Genomic DNA, 17316 nt, shown 5'->3' with positions numbered 1-17316 from the left:
ACTTTCTTTTTTGGGTGAACTATCCCTTTAAGTGTAAAGGATGTTAGCGGAGTGTGTTAAAGATAGTGATTAAATTACGGGAAAAGACAGGGAGAATGTGGGACAGGATCAAAGTTAGGAAACAATGCAAATTTACCAGTTTTCCTTTGTCGTCTGTTGAGTAGTTCGTTGAGTGCACTCCGAAATCGTTTGGTTTCCTCCTCACTGGCGAAGTTGAGGCCAATCTGATATGACTAAAGGGCAAAACACACCTTATAACCAAACCAACACATCCAATAACAAATAAAGCAGTTTCATATATCATCACAACAGCTGAGTTGAACACAGTATTACAAGAATGACAAGCCAATAATTAACAAGTCACATTTTTCTATGGAACATCTATACAGAATGCCTCTGTATGCGTTCCTGCATGGTCAATAGGGAAATATGGAAAAGAGCTTACATCTCCTGCAAAGGTAATGAAGTATGTCCTAGAACTATTGATCGTGATATTACTGTAGAGCTCCTGCTCAAATTTTCTTTTCCCATCCTGCAAAAAATTAGAGAACAAAAAAAGATACTGTACACTTTATTTGCACCAAGAGAACACAAGTGAAGAATTTGGGCATAGAGAAAGTATAGTCAACGTTTAATTTAAACATACTGGTCCACTGGCTCAGAGAGCTCACCTTGATATCAAACACACGGATAAAATAGGACCTCTGAGGGTTATCTTTCACCAAACATGCCACACCACAGCACCACTTCGACCAGGATGAGCCCCTGTCTGCTCCGTACACCTGGACCACCGCTGAGCACAACGACTGCAAAGAGACAAAAGAATTAGACCTTCATTACCAAATACAGACACGATTCTTGAGAGCATAATAAAATTACGACTCACTTTGTAAAGAAGGGACAAAATATTTGCTGTAAATCAATTATCTTTGGATAACTATAGCTCACATTTGATGAATCTGAACCAATAACCGAAGACAGCATTGAAATAGATAAAAAGATTTCAAAGATTTTTGAAGTTGATATTAAATCAAGGATATTGTAAAAATGTCCTTCCAAAATTATTTTCCAATAAAAATGGGTAAACATACATACTGTGGTAAACACCAACATGTTAACTGACATTTTATTTTTAGCATTGCATATTTTATGTGCCAGGAATTTTTTTAATATTTTACAGCTATATTCATAAACACACTTCCACTAGAGAACTATGGCAAACAATCGAAAAATTATAAATGTTATTTTTAACAATATATTTTTACTAGAGCTGTCAGAATTAACGTATTAATTGCATGTGATCAATTTTCAAAGTTTAACGCATTCATTTTTCTTAATCGCGATTAACGCATTTACCATTGATACCGCATAAACCAGCATAAACACTGGTTTTGAGGGTGGAAACCTTTGTGATGTGTCCTCCCGGAGTCATTACACTGACGTTAACACCACAACAGCGCTTCCCTGTCAGTGATAAAATGATGGATAATAGACCTCTTAGTGCTATTGTTTGATGTACAAAACAAGCCCAGATGGGACTTGTAATAGAAATCAAGTATTTTCAGCCTGTGTAAGGAGCATTACCACAGAAGCATGTCAAGCCTTAACCATCACTCCGCTTTTCCTGTGGAGGTCAAAGCGGCGCTGGATGCTGGCGTTGATGCTCTGACACAAATCATGAACGCAGCTTCAGGATTGCTGTAGGAAAGCAGATAGTCACAGTCTATCGGCAGATTAATATTGTGGAGGATGAGAGTTTAAGAGATTTAATGCCCATTGTAATAAATATTTAACCTATGGGGACTAAAGCCATCTTTACACTGCAAAGTTGGCACAGAAGCTGCATCTGAAGTGGCAATTAAGTGTATTTTCACAGAGCAGGAATAAATGCATTTACAAAGTAGTTGCAAATGCATAAAGTGTTATGAGATTAATATTTTAAATGTAAAATTATGAATATAGAAATATGAAATGAATGAAAATATGAATGAATATGCAACCTATGGGACTAATTCTTTCAACAAATCAACCTTCTAATTAGACTTTGAGAACCGTTTAATGTTACTTGAATAAATGGTATATTGGTTTATTGTTACTGTTTTTTTCCTGTCCTATAGTGTTGTCAAAAGTACAGGTACTTCAGTACCAAGTCGATACCAGAGTATGTGAGCAGAGCGGCATGATTTTGCCTGGACCAAGGTGTTAACGGCCCTTAATGCAGTAATATACCACGTGTTATGCAGGGTTAAACACTATTGGCATGAAGGAAAGTTGGAATTTCTAATGTGATCATAAAGAATGTGACAAAAAAAAAAAATGAAATCTAGAGGCACTTGGTAATATTCAACCTCCCATGTAAAGGTTACTTTCGCTTTCAAACTCTGCATTATGTTCAAGTTCCCTATTATTGAGATAAGCTTGCCGTATAGGATTAGTTAACTACACTCTCATTTCTCATCTCTTTATTCTAACATCAGCTGGCGTATATTGAAAATTAATGTCGGGACAGTGAAGGAGAATGAATAAAGAGGTGATTACCACGATCAAAAGTGCATTGTGAAATCCTAAAAGACGTGTCCAGAAAACATGATGATAATCCGTTCACACGTGGAGAGAAAATCTAAAGGTCAGTAATATATATATATATATATATATATATATATACACACACACACACACACACACACACATTCACACACACACGCACACACTGGCGGCCAAAAGTTTGGAATAATGTACAGATTTTGCTCTCATGGAAAGAAATTGGTAATTTTATTCACCGAAGTGGCATTCAGCTGATCACAATGTATAGTCTATTTTAAAAAATGTCAGAACTTCTTAAAACTACAAAGATTTCTCATCAAAAAATCTTCCATGTGCAGCAATGACCACTTTGCAGATCCTTGTTATTCTAGCTGACAGTTTGTCCAGATACAGCCCTGGGAGACTGCCCATGTCTGCCATGCCTAAATCCGCCACTGGCTTGGAGACATCTCTAATGAGAGTCAAACCCCTGCTAAGCTAACAGGAGCATTGCAGTTTTGTTTTCGTAAACGTCATCTTCTGAATTTCGGGGGAATGGAATGCACAATGGAATATCTCACATCCAACTTGAATGGAATACAGCATAACCGTGTACCCTGATGAAATTAAATTTATTGCAAGCAAAATTTTCATTGCAAATATTATTATATACATTTTTCCAGGTATTATTGCTCCTTGCTAAATTCATATGAAAAATTAGGATTTTTGAATATCTGTTCGTGAGACGTTCATTTCACATAACAGTCATGCTGCAGTTAAAAATAGGCTTGCTTGAGCATTAAGTGTCGTTTCAAGTTCTGGCTTTTGTGTGTGGACGTGTTTTTAAAATGTCAATTGGTATTATTAGTTAGCTGCGACATAATGTATGATGCCCAAAGTCATAGTGTGCCTTATTCATTGTGAAACTGTGTTTTCTTTCTGGCATGAATCACACTGAAGGCCTAGACTTTAAATTCATGGCCCGCCACAGCATTTCAACCCACACTTCCTGTAGCACTTGCCATAGATGTGACTGTCTTGTCGGGCACTTCTCACGCACCTTAAGAGTCTAGCTGATCCCACAAAAGCTCAATGGGGTTAAGATCCATAACACACTTTTCCAATTATCTGTTGTCCAATGTCTGTTTCTTTGCCCACTCTAACCTTTTCTTTTTGTTTTTCTGTTTCAAAAGTGGCTTTTCTTTGTAATTCTTCCCAAAAGGCCTGCACCCCTCTTTACTGTTGTACATGAAACTGGTGTTGAGTGGGTAGAATTCAATGAAGCTGTCAGCTGAAGACATGTGAGGCATCTATTTCTCAAACTAGAGACTCTGATGTACTTATCCTCTTGTTTAGTTGTACATCTGGCCTTCCACATCTCTTTCTGTCCTTGTTAGAGACAGTTGTACTTTGTCTTTGAAGACTGTAGTTTACACCTTTGTATGAAATCTTCAGTTTTTTGGCAATTTCAAGCATTGTATTGCCTTCATTACTCAAAACAATGATTGACTGACGAGTTTCTAGAGAAAGCTGTTTCTTTTTTTTGCCATTTTTTTAATCTAATATTGACCTTAAGACATGCCAGTCTATTGCATAATGTGGCAACATAAAAACAAACAAAGACAATGTTAAGCTTCATTTAATGAGCCAAATAGCTTTCAGCTGGGTTTGATATAATGGCAAGTGATTTTCTAGTACCATATTAGCAATTTATCATGATTACTCAAGGATAAGGTGTTGGAGTGGTGGCTGCTGAAAATGGGGCCTGTCTAGATTTGATCAAAAATTACTTTTTTCAAATAGTGATGGTGCTGTTTTTTACATCAGTAAAAAATGTCCCCAATAAAATATTTTGAATAATCATATAATCATTCTAATCTAATGCATCTCAATCTTAACTGTAGGCTATTATGTCCCGCATTAAATAGAATTGAGCTTTTAACGACATAAAACACCAACTGAACTAATCAACATGTTAATATTATATTGTTTGACATTGATCAATTGCCATCTAAATTAATTTTAGTGCCGCAGGGTAATTTATGCATTATTCCTTTGCAGATGAAGAAGCTCAGCAAATGCGAGCAGAGAGAGATAGATTTAAAATCTTTAAAAATCCAAAAGCTAGTATTTCTAAAAGTGAACTCTGCATTCGACATATCGTTTTGACAGTCTTATCTATTTGATTAAAAAAAAAATGTGTAAAACATTCTGAGAACAATATTTTTTTAATTCACAAAATTATAGGGCAAGGTTAATTAAAAGAAGTGCAATAATAGAAAATAAAAAGGCAATAATACATAGGCCTAATAGTGTTTTTTTTAATTTTTAAATTTTTTTTAGTTTGGTCATTTATAAATTTTACTTAATTTAATGTTTTGTTTTCGTTCTAGTCATTTTATTTTCATTTGGTAATTTCTATTGTTTATTTAATGTTTTTCTAATCTAGTCAAAACTTTACAGTGGAAAGTTAGTCAGGTGCTAATTTTGCCATGGAGTGAACATGGAGCAGGGTGTCTCTAATGCAGGAGCGTGGAGCGAGCGAGGAGCGGGAAATGGACAACACTGAGTGGAGCAGGAGAAAAGTGATTAAAGAATGCTTTGAGTGTGGAGGAGAAATTGTTGCTGCTCAACTCACATACTCAAGTCGATACAAAAATAAAAAAGATGTAACAATACCGAGCACCGACTCAATCCGGTACCAGCAGACTGACACATGACTGCTTTAAAATGCTCACAGGCTTATTTTGAACGTGTGCCATGTTATTCCTTTTACCCGGAAATGTTTTGTAAATCATGACATGGCTGGAATCTTTAGCATGGATGTAGCATACTTTTAATGTATAAACCTGACCGCTCAGACACTGGAAATGCATCAGACATTGAGAATAATTTTCATTGTATCAGATGACAGAGCAGAGCACTAATCCACTGTGAACCACGCAGCACATGAAAAACATATATTTATATAATTAAATCACAGCATTTGAGCTTTAATCTCAACTCAAACTTTATTTATATCACATTTAAAACAAAAGAGTTGACCAAAATGATTCACAGTAATACAATTTAAAACATAACATTTCAAAATTAACACATACATAAACACCAGTAATCAAAAATCAAAACAATCCAAAACAGTGTCCTACATTTCATTTGTCAGACTCGAAGGCCAGTGTAAAGAGATGAGATTTCAGACGTAACATAAAAGTCTTCAATGATCACACTTGGCCCTGTGGCAAACTGTTTATCTGGTAAAGTGAAGCTTCTGGCAAAAAACAAACATCATAATAAAAGCACAATTCAAAATAAATATATTTTGAAATATATATAATAACTGTATAGTAAAATGTAATATTCACTGTAATAATAATCAAGTAATATAAATCACAAGCAAGACTGCTCTTGAATAAAAGTTTGAAAAAAAAAAAAATGCAATGACATATTGAAAAGTTCCATTTTCACTTGTTAAAATTTTTAAGAATTAATTGATTAGACACCATTTTGATGATGAAATTAAATTGAATTTTAAAACATGGAGTTCTGGAAAATAATAATTATTATTAACCTATAATTATTAAATTATACCCCTGGAGTCACGAGTTCGAATCCAGGGTGTGCCGAGTGACTCCAGCCAGGTCTCCTAAACAACCAAATGGGCCCGGTTGCTAGGGAGGGTTGAGTCACATGAGGTAACCTCCTTGTGATCACAATTAGTGGTTCTTGCTCTCAATAGGGCATGTGGGAAGTTGTGCGTGGATTGCGGAGAGTAGCATGCTGCGAGTCTCCACGGTGTCATGCACAATGAGCCACGTGATAAGAAGCGGATTGACAGTCTCAGAAGCGGAGGCAACTGAGAATTGTCCTCCACCTCCCAGATTGATGTGAGTAAACACACCACCACGAGAACCTACCAAGTAGTTGGAATTGGGCATTCCAAATGGGGAGAAAAGGGGATAAAAAAATAAATACAAAATACAAAATAATAATTGTTCAATTATAAAAAATATCTAAAATGTTGTGTTCAATAGTACATTATCATATTAGCATATTTTTGCAATGGTATCAAAATTTGTATCGAGAACCATGAAATTTCACTGGTATCGGTACAGAGTACTGACATTTTGGTACCTCTACTTTCCTAAGATGGAAAACATAATGCATTTTGACAGTAGAAAAAAAAACAAAAAAAGTATATAATACAAGTATACATTTCAGCATTTTCAAAATCTACAATTAACTATAAAAATTATCATCTGACAGCCCTAATTTTTGTGCCATGTAAACTTTCTTTATCAAACATAAATACATAAAATATCCCTAGGTGTTTAATTTGCAATATAAAATAACTCCATGACAGCTATATTCATAAACACACTTTTGCTGGAAAAAAATACATACAAACAATGGCACAAAAATGACCAGAATTAATTTTGTATTTTTTAATTAGGCTATATGTTCAGGTTTCGTCAATAAACAGATAAAAGCAGACAATAACCAAACAAAAGCTCTTTGGATCTGCACAAATCAAAAACACACATTCAATGTCAACAAATGTAAGATGTAGTGTCAAACACAGCAGCCAGTGACAGTACTGTCAACTGGCCCAAAACTCTCTCACATTGGCTACAAGCCAGCGGGCCATCCTTATTGTTGAGCCCTGCATTTGTCTTGATTTTTATGAAATTATTCTCATATCCCACATTTTACATGTCAGGGTTGCATTCAGGGCTGAACTGCACGCATGTCAAAAACTACACAAAAATCAGTGCATGAATACTGCATGATGGTCTTTGGTATACAATTCCCACTATAGATCTCCAATGCTGCAGTAATTTAAACTGCAGCCAGGACATCAGAGTCAAACCCGATGGGGCATTTTATTCTCCCTCTTCAGGGGCTCTTACCTTCAGTGTATCTGTGTTCCATGCACATGACTTAAAGTATCATTGCGAACACCCTTTTTTAGGATGTAGGCTACCAAAGGGAAAAATAGGCCAACGTCTTGGCAATACTGTCATAGCGAGAACAGCCAAGATCTCAGAGAAGATTAAATATTTTCCATGGACAAGCAATACACACACATTGGCTTATGCAGAGGAATAACTGCTTTCACCATCAAACACTGATCATTAAAAAAAAAAACTTTATAAAATGCAAAAACTTTCCATATTTCAAAGTCTCTGATCAATATAATTGATTAATGCATTTTATTTCTTCAATTTAGCCATCCAATTACTTTATATAATCAGTTAGTCAGTTGATTATTTCTTCCATTAACAAGATAAATAAGTATCAAAAGTCAAGTCAAAGTTTCTTTGACAAATGTATTGTTGTGCATTGAATAAACTTTGATGTAACTTTTGATAATAATTTAATTACTTGAATATTCAAATAAAAAGTAGACTACTTTAATTTGCAGCATTTTATTGAAAAAGCATCTGTGCTCGATTTCAGTCTTCAGTATCTATAAGAAACTACAGCACACACATACATTATGTACAAACATTTAATATAAATAAATGTAGTAATATGCAACCACAATGTAGCTTTTGTTCATTCAAATTTGATTGCTGGGTAACGAACACATTTAATGCAATCCAGCCACATCAGTTACAGAAGTATCAATGAAACAACACTTTCTTGTGATGAAAAACTGCTTTCTTGTGCTCAGAATGTGCATACTCAGCATCTGAAAATGAGTCCTCATCCTGTCTTGGTGAGCGGAGTAATTCAAAGTCATCGGTAAACTCTTAGTATTCATAGAAATATCCACAGCAAGTCAGAAAGACATCTGCACCCTGCATTCAGAGTTCATTGAATTCAAGAGTGCGCCCAGTTTCCATAGGATATACATTGGCCCCAATCAGTATGGACACATAAACCACTGTTAAAAATGTCTAAATGTCACTGCATTCGTAAACTAAATATCAAACCAAGTGGCATCTGCAAACAAATGATGTTAGACCTTTTGTCAGAACTAACATTTGTGAGCCATTTTTGCAAACAATTTTGAACAGTAGGCAATAACTATTGTAAAACATTTTGCTTGAAAAGTGTACTTGCGCTATCTTTAAAAAAACACTTAGTGAGTACTATGGTCCTAATAATTTGTCCGACATGATCTGCTGTTGTAGCCCATCTGCCTCAAGGTTCGACATGTTGTGCATTCAGAGATGCTATTCAGCTCACTACAATTGTACAGAGGGGTTATCCAAGTTACCGTAGGCTTTCTGTCAGCTTGAACCAGACTGGCCATTCTCTGTTGACCTCTCTCATCAACAAGGCATTCCGTCCTGCCAATCACTGGATGCTTTTTGTTTTTGGCACCATTATGAGTAAACTCGAGACTGTTGTGTGTGAAAATCCCAGAAATACTCAAACCAGCCCGTCTGGCACCAACAATCATGCAACTGTCAAAATCACTAAGATACATTTTTTCCCCTTTCTGATGGTTGATGTGAACATTAACTGAAGCTCCTGACCCATATCTGCATGATTTCCTGCATTGAACTGCTGCCACATGACAGGCTGATTTGATAATCGCATGGATAAGTAGGTGTACAGGTGTGTGTGTGGCTTAAGTGTCCAAATATTTTTCATGGCCACTGCATAAGCACCTAACTAGGTTTCCATCCAAGTTGCAAATGTAATTTATACAAAATATTGTAATATCGCAAGAACAACTCACAAAATAGTCACATCAAGAGAAACTGGTGCAAAACAAAAATTTAAATGCAAGTTGTAGCCACTGAAGAAAATCTGTGGCTCTTTTAGAAAATAATGAATCACTTGCAAATTAGCGCATGCAGACAAAACACTCTTTGCTAGTGATATGGGAGCGACAGTGTGTCAGTCAGTTCTGGAAGGTAATAGTGTAGCATTCATTTCAAACCGATCTTATGAGAAGTCGAACTAATTTGTACGAATTGCCAAAATCATATGAAATCGTATGACTTTGTCCATATGAATTTTTACGAGTCCTAGACGTGCAAATTCCCGAATGTGTAATGCAGAAGCAATCATTGTGAACATGCTTGTTATATATTACATGTCCTAACCCAAACCCTAAAATATCTGAAACCTAACCAGTAGTGTCTGTAAGGATGATCTGAAACTTAAAGAGTATGTTTTGTATGATGGAAGAAAGTAATTGTTGCGTTTGACAAGGGAGAGTATCCTGACTGGCTGCTGCAAAACGATTTAGCAAACTCGTACAAATATGTACAACTTCTCCATGAGACTGTGTCGTTCATTTTAATGAGTCTTTAGTTCCAGCATTTCAGCATGACCAAAGCAACATTTGAAATGTCATGCGAGGTAGGTAACCAATAGTTCCAAAAAACAACTATCAGCACTGATTAATCAGTAATATTGGTATACCTCTACTTTGAAAGGCTGTGTGCTCGACCATGCACGAAACAGAATGACATGGCAAAACGAAGTGTACATTAGCCATTACTCTATAAAAAACAATGATCCACCTCAAGTGAGCATATAAGCTTTAAGGGCATTTTGGAAATTGTATTTGCATTTAGGAGTTTCCATACAGAATTTTGTATACCATATCCCCTAAATCTGCAAGAAATATGTGAATGGAACCCCCAACAACCAAGTACTCTGATCAACTATTCTTAACTCAATGTTTCATACTGTTTGCCTTTAAAGCTGTCAAATACACTTGCATATTTTGATCAATCAACCTGGGCTTATCATACTAAAAACAAAATTCAAGGGTGGTAAAATAGATGGATATTTGCCAGGATTTCTATGTAAACTGCATCCGTACGGCATTCCTGTCTGGAAAAGTGTCTGCCAAGAACAATGAATAAGCATGTAAGACTTGTTTCTCCTACTTTCAAAGCAATCAACCTCTTTATGCCTTTCGTTGGTCTGCGCAGAAACCTGACTCTGGCTCAGCAGCCTTATTCATTAAAACTGAAATCTCCAAGGAAAGGAGGCAGATCAGTTCACTTCCTGTCCTTATAGACTGCTGATCATGCATACCCCCCAACTTCTCTTCCTATATTTTCCCTTCTCTCCATCTCTCTCTCTCACACACTCTATTTATTGTGCTATTTGGACTCCATCCTAGCTCTGCCCTCAGTTTTTGGTGTTGTTTGGGTCAAACAGTGATGAATGAACCCATGACTGCTACATCTTGGCCCTAAACAACGTGTCTCATATTTATTCATTCCCTGTAAAAGCCCACTTTATGGCCTAGCCTCTTGGCTGCCGTTCCTGGGCTAACAGTGCTCGTGAACGGTCAACCTTCTCTTCATCCTAGTTATGGACAAGCAACTTAATTAGGTCTGATGAGAAAGCATGCCATATTTGTGAATCAGACACAGAGAGCTGCATTACGCAGTACTAAATAAGAAAATTAAATGCTATTTTGCACATATCTGATGCCAAGCTTGCACAGCTACATGCAAGTATGCACTCAGACAGGATATGCAGAGATTGTCTCGTATAAATGAACAGGCATATTTCACCAAAATAAAAACAAAAAAACAAACAAACTGGATTTTAGGAACAACATCAGGGTAAGTTAATGGGGGCAGAATTAACATTTTTGGGTGAACTTTTCCTTTAACAACTGCAAGCTTATGACCTCTCCTAACCAGATATACGCTTGCTGAGCACTTTATTAGGAACACCCTTTCACCTACTTACTCATGCAGTTATCTAATCAACCAATCGTGTGCCAGCAGAGCAATGCATAAAATCATGCAGATACGGTTCAGGAGCTTAACTTAATGTTCACATCAACCAAAAATTTGATCTCAGTAATTTCACTTGTGGGCTGGTTTGAGTATTTCTGTAACTGCTGATCTCCTGGGATTTTCACACACAACAGTCTCTAAAGTACTCAGAATGGTGCCAAAAACAAAAAACACCCAGTGAGCAGCAGTTCTGTGGACGGAAACACCTTGTTGATGAGAGAGGTCAAAGGAGAATGTCCAGAAAACCTACAGTAACTCAGATAAACACTCTGTACAATTGTAGTGAGCAGTACAGCATCTCAGAATGCACAACACGTTGAAACTTGAGGCGGATGAGCTACAACAGCAGAAGAACACATCAGGCACTTTATTAGGACCATAGTGTTCCTAATAAAGTGCTCAGTGACGGTAGAGTCCGCAATCTCTGGTTTTAACACCATTTAATTACATTCACATTCAATTTAACAAGAACATAGTTTTGTTGAGCAATGAAATCATATTAAAGGCATCAAAGCCATCAAATGACCCTGTGCATCTCGCTGATATGATCCAACTCTGGTAAAAGTCAATGGTTGGTATGAAAGGCTTGACGGATTTGGTTATGCAGACGTAAAATCATTCATGTGACAGTTCACCTGTCAGTGCTGCACAGTTATTTAGAAAAATAATGAAACACCACTAATATACTCTCACTACATACCTACGAGTCCTTGATGAGACAGAAAACCACATTAACTAAAAAAAGATCATATAACACGTGCCCAATGTTTGGATAGGATAATGGATATAATATAACCCGGGGTGTAGATCACATTTCAGCATAAGTAGGACAAGCAGGAATATTACTGATGCTTTCCCAAATTGACATGTACTGACCTAGAAGACGATAACTACAGAAGTTTAAATGGAACTGTAACTAAAACCAGTGCACATAATAAATAGATAGATAGAATCATAGGCACGTGCACTCTTTAGCTGACTCAGAACGCGCTAATGACTCCACATAATGCAGTCTAGGTAGGCAGCTCAACATATTTTAAGACACAGCCCGCTGCCATAGTCAAGCGGACAGCCTTTTACTGAAAAAGTTCCATGAAATGTGCATCTCACAATCATAGTATGAGAAATAATATCTCAGTCATTCCCTTATGGACACTATTACTGCGTTAAAAGACAACTGTCCATGCCAGAAGTTAAAGTCAAAGCCAATTTTTCATTTGCATAACGGGTTATTTTCATAGCAGGATCATTTGCATATGATCCTGCGTTTAAAGGACTACAGATGGGGCCGCGAGAGTAAACACAACTTACAATACATTTCCTGCCCAGGTAGTTGAAGAGACAGTCGTTTTCCTGGGGGGTCAGTAGTAGAGAGCCGACGTTTGCCACCCTCCTCTGGGGCGGGTGGCCGCTCATATTGCAGGCGGATGAAATGAAGCGTTTGTCTCGTCTCAGATTATTCTATGTGAAATGTGTACAATCACATATCAGCATGGCCTGCGCGTGGCTCATCCCGTTAGGAATTCCGCATACAAGTAAATCTGACGTAGTGTTTTTCCAATGCGCGAGCGGTGCGGAAGCGAATCGTTAACTGCCGTGGATTATTTATTCTTGAACACGTCCACTTTGAACAGACTGAACATAATTAAAACTTTCATTCCTAACTCCTTAAGCAATAACGATCCTTCAATACAACATGGCAGGAGGACGATAGAGTTCATGGCAAACTTCGTTAAGGGGGGGATGGTTTTGGTTGCTGCTTCATTGCCACAAATACACCAAAAATACAAAAATATTATTTAAAAAAATGGTATAACATATATAAATATATATATTAAATTATTCGTTTAAAATCCATATACATGGAATTATAAGTGTAAAAATTCCAGTTACAAAACGATTGTCCCCTATGTTGCTTCATAGTGGTCTGTCCTTGTTTTCCCTTGCCTCTTGCAGAATGCGGACGGGATGCACACGGAATGGGGCGGAGACTCTGGCGGAGAGGGTGGAGCACCGCGCCGTCAACGATAGAAAAGGAATAAAAGTAGACTGATCTAATCCTTTACTTGACAGATTTGAACTAATGCTCAAAATTATTATATTGTGAGTTACTTTAGTGCATTCATTGGTTCCATTTATAGACTGTTAAAAGAATTGTTTACTACTAGTATTTTCACATTGGTAAAGCAAGATTTTTGAGGAGCAATGCAAGTAGATAATTTACAAATGACTTAAGGCCGCATGTAAGGCTGGAGGGCTTGAAGCCCTCTGATGTCTATTTCATCCTCAAAGCACTCATTGCATCAATGCGTAACATAAATAACACAACTGTGTTTCGAGGCAAACTAATGAAAAGTCCTGTGTGCTCATGGAAGTTCCATCAAACCAGCCAATAATATTTGCACTGAGTTGCTCGAGAAAATGTTTTCCAATTTTGTGTGCTGTGTGCATCAGACTGTGAGCGGTCTGTGGGCGTAGGCCTACAGTCTGAAGCTGAGACTACTCACCACCTACTGGCGTAAATTTGCAATCCCTGTAAATTATTTGGTAAGCAACGAACAAGCGGCGGAGAAGCGGAGCAGTACAAATAGTGAAGCATCCCAGTGTTGTCGGACTGAATATCAGCACATTTGGAACGTCGCACATCCAGTCAGAGGCACAAACGGCAGTATTTTAGTTAATATCGGAGGACTAAACAAAACTTATTATGGAGCTGAAGTGCTAGAAGGTGTATTGATGTGACAATACTACTGTATATATGACTGTATTTATTACGTTTTTGTTTCTACCATTCTCATGTAAAGATATGAAACTTAAATCAAGACTTTAAAATTCAGAACAATACAGTTAGGTCAACATCAGCAATCAATCACATGTCACTTCACAAAAGTAATTAATACAATAGGAAAATTTGCATTTCACTGAAAAAGAAATGGAGAAATTGCCCACATGACATACTGTCATAAACCTATTTTGGCATTGGTGACTCTTTTAATATATTCTTTTAATATATATCTGCCTCTGTAGTCTTATGGTTATTTTCTCCATATCAATCTCACTCAAGATTTATACTGTATGTGGGTTATATCCAATTCACAGAAAACCCATTCAAAGCTGATACAATATATACTGTATATCTGAAAAGCATTAATATATAATCATAATATATTATATAAAATCATAGAAGGAATAATTGTGATCTGTTATTCAGTTCTGTCAACTACATCAACTCTAATAATGTAATAACTAAAAAAATCTGTGTTCTAGTATTTTGTTCTTATGCTTCATGTCAATATTTAGCAATATATAATGACTATTATGACTATCTTTCTTCTGTAGAACACAAATGAGGATTTTTAACAGAATATCTCAGCTCTGTAGGTCAATACAATGCAAGTGAATTATAACCAAATCTTTGAAGCTTAAAAAACACATAAAGTCAGCATAAAGGTAATCCATATGACACACGTGGTTTAATGTATGTCTTCTGAAGTGATATTATTAAGGCAAGGCAAGTTTATTTATATAGCACATTTCATATACAATGGTAATTCAAAGTGCTTTACATAGAAGAGATTAAAATAAGAATTAAAAAAAAAAATATGAATAATTGAAACAGTTTAGAATATAAAATAAAATACAGTACAAACAGTCGGACACACAGTGGCACAGTGCTCATTCAGTAAATGCACAGCTAAACAGATGTGTTTTGAGTCTGGATTTGAATGTGACTACTGTAGGAGCACATCTGATCTCTTCTGGAAGCTGGCTCCAGCTGCGGCTGGCATAATAGCTAAAAGCAGACTCTCCTTGCTTAGAGTGAACCCTTGGTATTTCTAACTGATGTGATCCTAATGATCTGAGTGATCTGTTGGGTTTATATTCAGTGAGCATATCTGCAATATATTGAGGTCCTAGCCCATTGAGTGATTTATATACCAGTAATAATACTTTAAAATCAATCCTAAATGTAACTGGGAGCCAGTGTAAAGACCTGAGGACTGGTGTGATATGTTCATATTTTCTGGTTCTGCTCAGAATCCTGGCAGCAGCGTTCTGTATGAGCTGCAACTGTCTTATGGTCTTTTGGGAAGGCCAGTGAGGAGTCCATTACAATAATCCACCCTGCTGGTGATGAAAGCATGCACAAGTTTCTCTAGGTCTTGACTGGAAACAAAGCATCTAATTCTTGCAATATTTTTCAGATGATAGTATGCTGATAGTTATTGCTTTGACATGACTACTGAAACTAAGATCTGACTCTAGAGACACACCAAGATTCCTGACTTGATTTTGAGTTGTTTGACCCCTAGCGTCAAGGTATGCATTCACCTTGAGAACGTCATCTTTGTTTCCAAACACAATGACTTCAGTTTTGTCTTTGTTTAACTGAAGAAAGTTTTGGCACATCCAACTGTTAACTTCATCAATGCATTGGCACAGGGAGTCAATGGGGCTGTAATCGTTAGGTGATAGGGCTAAGTAGATCTGTGTGTCTTCTGCATAGCTGTGGTAAGCAATTTGGTTCTTTCTCATTATTTGGCTCATTGGGAGCATATACAGGTTGAACAGGAGTGGCGCGAGAATTGAGCCTTGAGGGACTCCGTATGTCATGGACGTCCACTCAGACTTATGGTCTCCTATACTCACATAATAACCTCTCCCTTCTAAGTATGACCTGAACCATTTTAGGACCATCCCAGAAAGCCCCACCCAGTTTTCCAGCCTGTCAAGAAGTATGTTGTGATCGACAGTGTCAAATGCATTACCTGTGAGAACAGACCCAAATATTACTTGTTTTTCACTATAAATCTGCAGTCTTCTTGGCGATCAAGATTTCAAGCTTGATTTCACTTCCTGGCGCCATCTAATTTAAACAAGATGTTATAAACAATCCTTTTAAAAATCTAGCTAACCTGGCTGGAGTCACTCAGCACACCCTGGATTCAAACTCACGACTCCAGTGGTAGTAGTCAGCATCTTTACTCGCTGAGTTACCCAGGCCATGACAATAGCATTTTTAATCATATGGTTTGTGTTAACCCTTAGGACACATGGCCATAATATGCACCTGTTATCCTCTGTATTTGCATTATTATTATTTTTTTAAAGAATCCACGTTATGATCATAAAAAAAAAAAAATCTAGATCGCTCGCCCACTGCATGCACGCATTTTTCCTACTCCAATCTACTACTTGACCATGTTTGAAAGTGCGTAAAACATTTGAAAACCTGTGGCATAAGTTTCATTTGAACACTAGGAAGGACAGGTCAACCCATGGCAAACTCTGGCAAAATCCGGTGTCTTTTTTCACAGTGGGGAGAGAGCTCGCGCGCTCAAGGTTGCCAGATTGCGGGACTAAAGCATCACTCTGTACAAGTGTCCAGATCTGATTATGGGATTCAACTATAGAAATCTGGCAACCTCACACATGTCGAAATCTAATTCGCCCTTATTAGATTCCTCCGTAAGGAGGGAATCTATTGTATTTGTCGGTTTTATTATTATTATTATTATTATTATTATTATTATTATTATTATTATTATTATTCTTCTCCTTGAGCCCCAATAGCTCAAAAAGTCACTGGTCAAAAATTTTCTAAATTGGCACATTGATACTCCATGCCAACGGGTACCCCCAAACCAAGAATGGTCAACATTCGCCCATAGGTGGCGCTACAGGCCACGCCCAAAAACAAAAATTCAAAGTGATATAATTTCCACCCCATTTGTCCAAATCTTCTGAAACTTTGTAAACATGCCTCTTTTCTCATGGGGAACAAAAAAGCCTCAAGGACCCATACTTCTGCCATTATGGATTTTCCTGTACAGTGAAAATTTTGGAAAACCTACAAAACTCTTCTTCTCCTGAACCTCAGCTCCAATTGACTTGGAATTTGGCACACGTGTGTAGTATGTATGTCTTTCCAAACGTTACTTAGCAAAAATGAATACAATACAAAATGGCTGAAATGGACGTGTTTATGTAAATGTACACACAAAGATGATCAAAAATTTTTAAAATCCCATTGATTTACAATGGCTGAGCAAAAGTGCTCCCTCTA

The 17316-nt window shown here is 36.9% G+C and overlaps 1 protein-coding gene across 2 annotated transcripts in view; it reads right to left on the bottom strand.

Moving 5' to 3' along the window:
- Nucleotides 1-12959, bottom strand: part of LOC127638116 (actin nucleation-promoting factor WASL-like) — a 33194-nt gene extending 20235 nt beyond the window's left edge. For both annotated transcript variants that reach the window (XM_052119473.1, XM_052119474.1), the window contains exons 1-4: nucleotides 12561-12959; nucleotides 672-806; nucleotides 446-532; nucleotides 137-233 (exon numbers count right to left, since the gene is read on the bottom strand). In XM_052119473.1, the coding sequence (XP_051975433.1) occupies nucleotides 137-233; nucleotides 446-532; nucleotides 672-806; nucleotides 12561-12665 (424 nt within the window). In that variant the 5' untranslated portion in view covers nucleotides 12666-12959. The remainder of the gene's footprint in view (nucleotides 1-136; nucleotides 234-445; nucleotides 533-671; nucleotides 807-12560) is intronic.
- Nucleotides 12960-17316: the final 4357 nt, after the last annotated feature.

The sequence above is a fragment of the Xyrauchen texanus genome, chromosome 46 (genome assembly GCF_025860055.1).
Source record: "Xyrauchen texanus isolate HMW12.3.18 chromosome 46, RBS_HiC_50CHRs, whole genome shotgun sequence".
In the NCBI taxonomy this organism is placed as follows: Eukaryota; Metazoa; Chordata; class Actinopteri; order Cypriniformes; family Catostomidae; genus Xyrauchen; species Xyrauchen texanus.
Note: the sequence above shows the minus strand (reverse complement) of the source record. Positions and strands in the feature narration are given on the sequence as shown.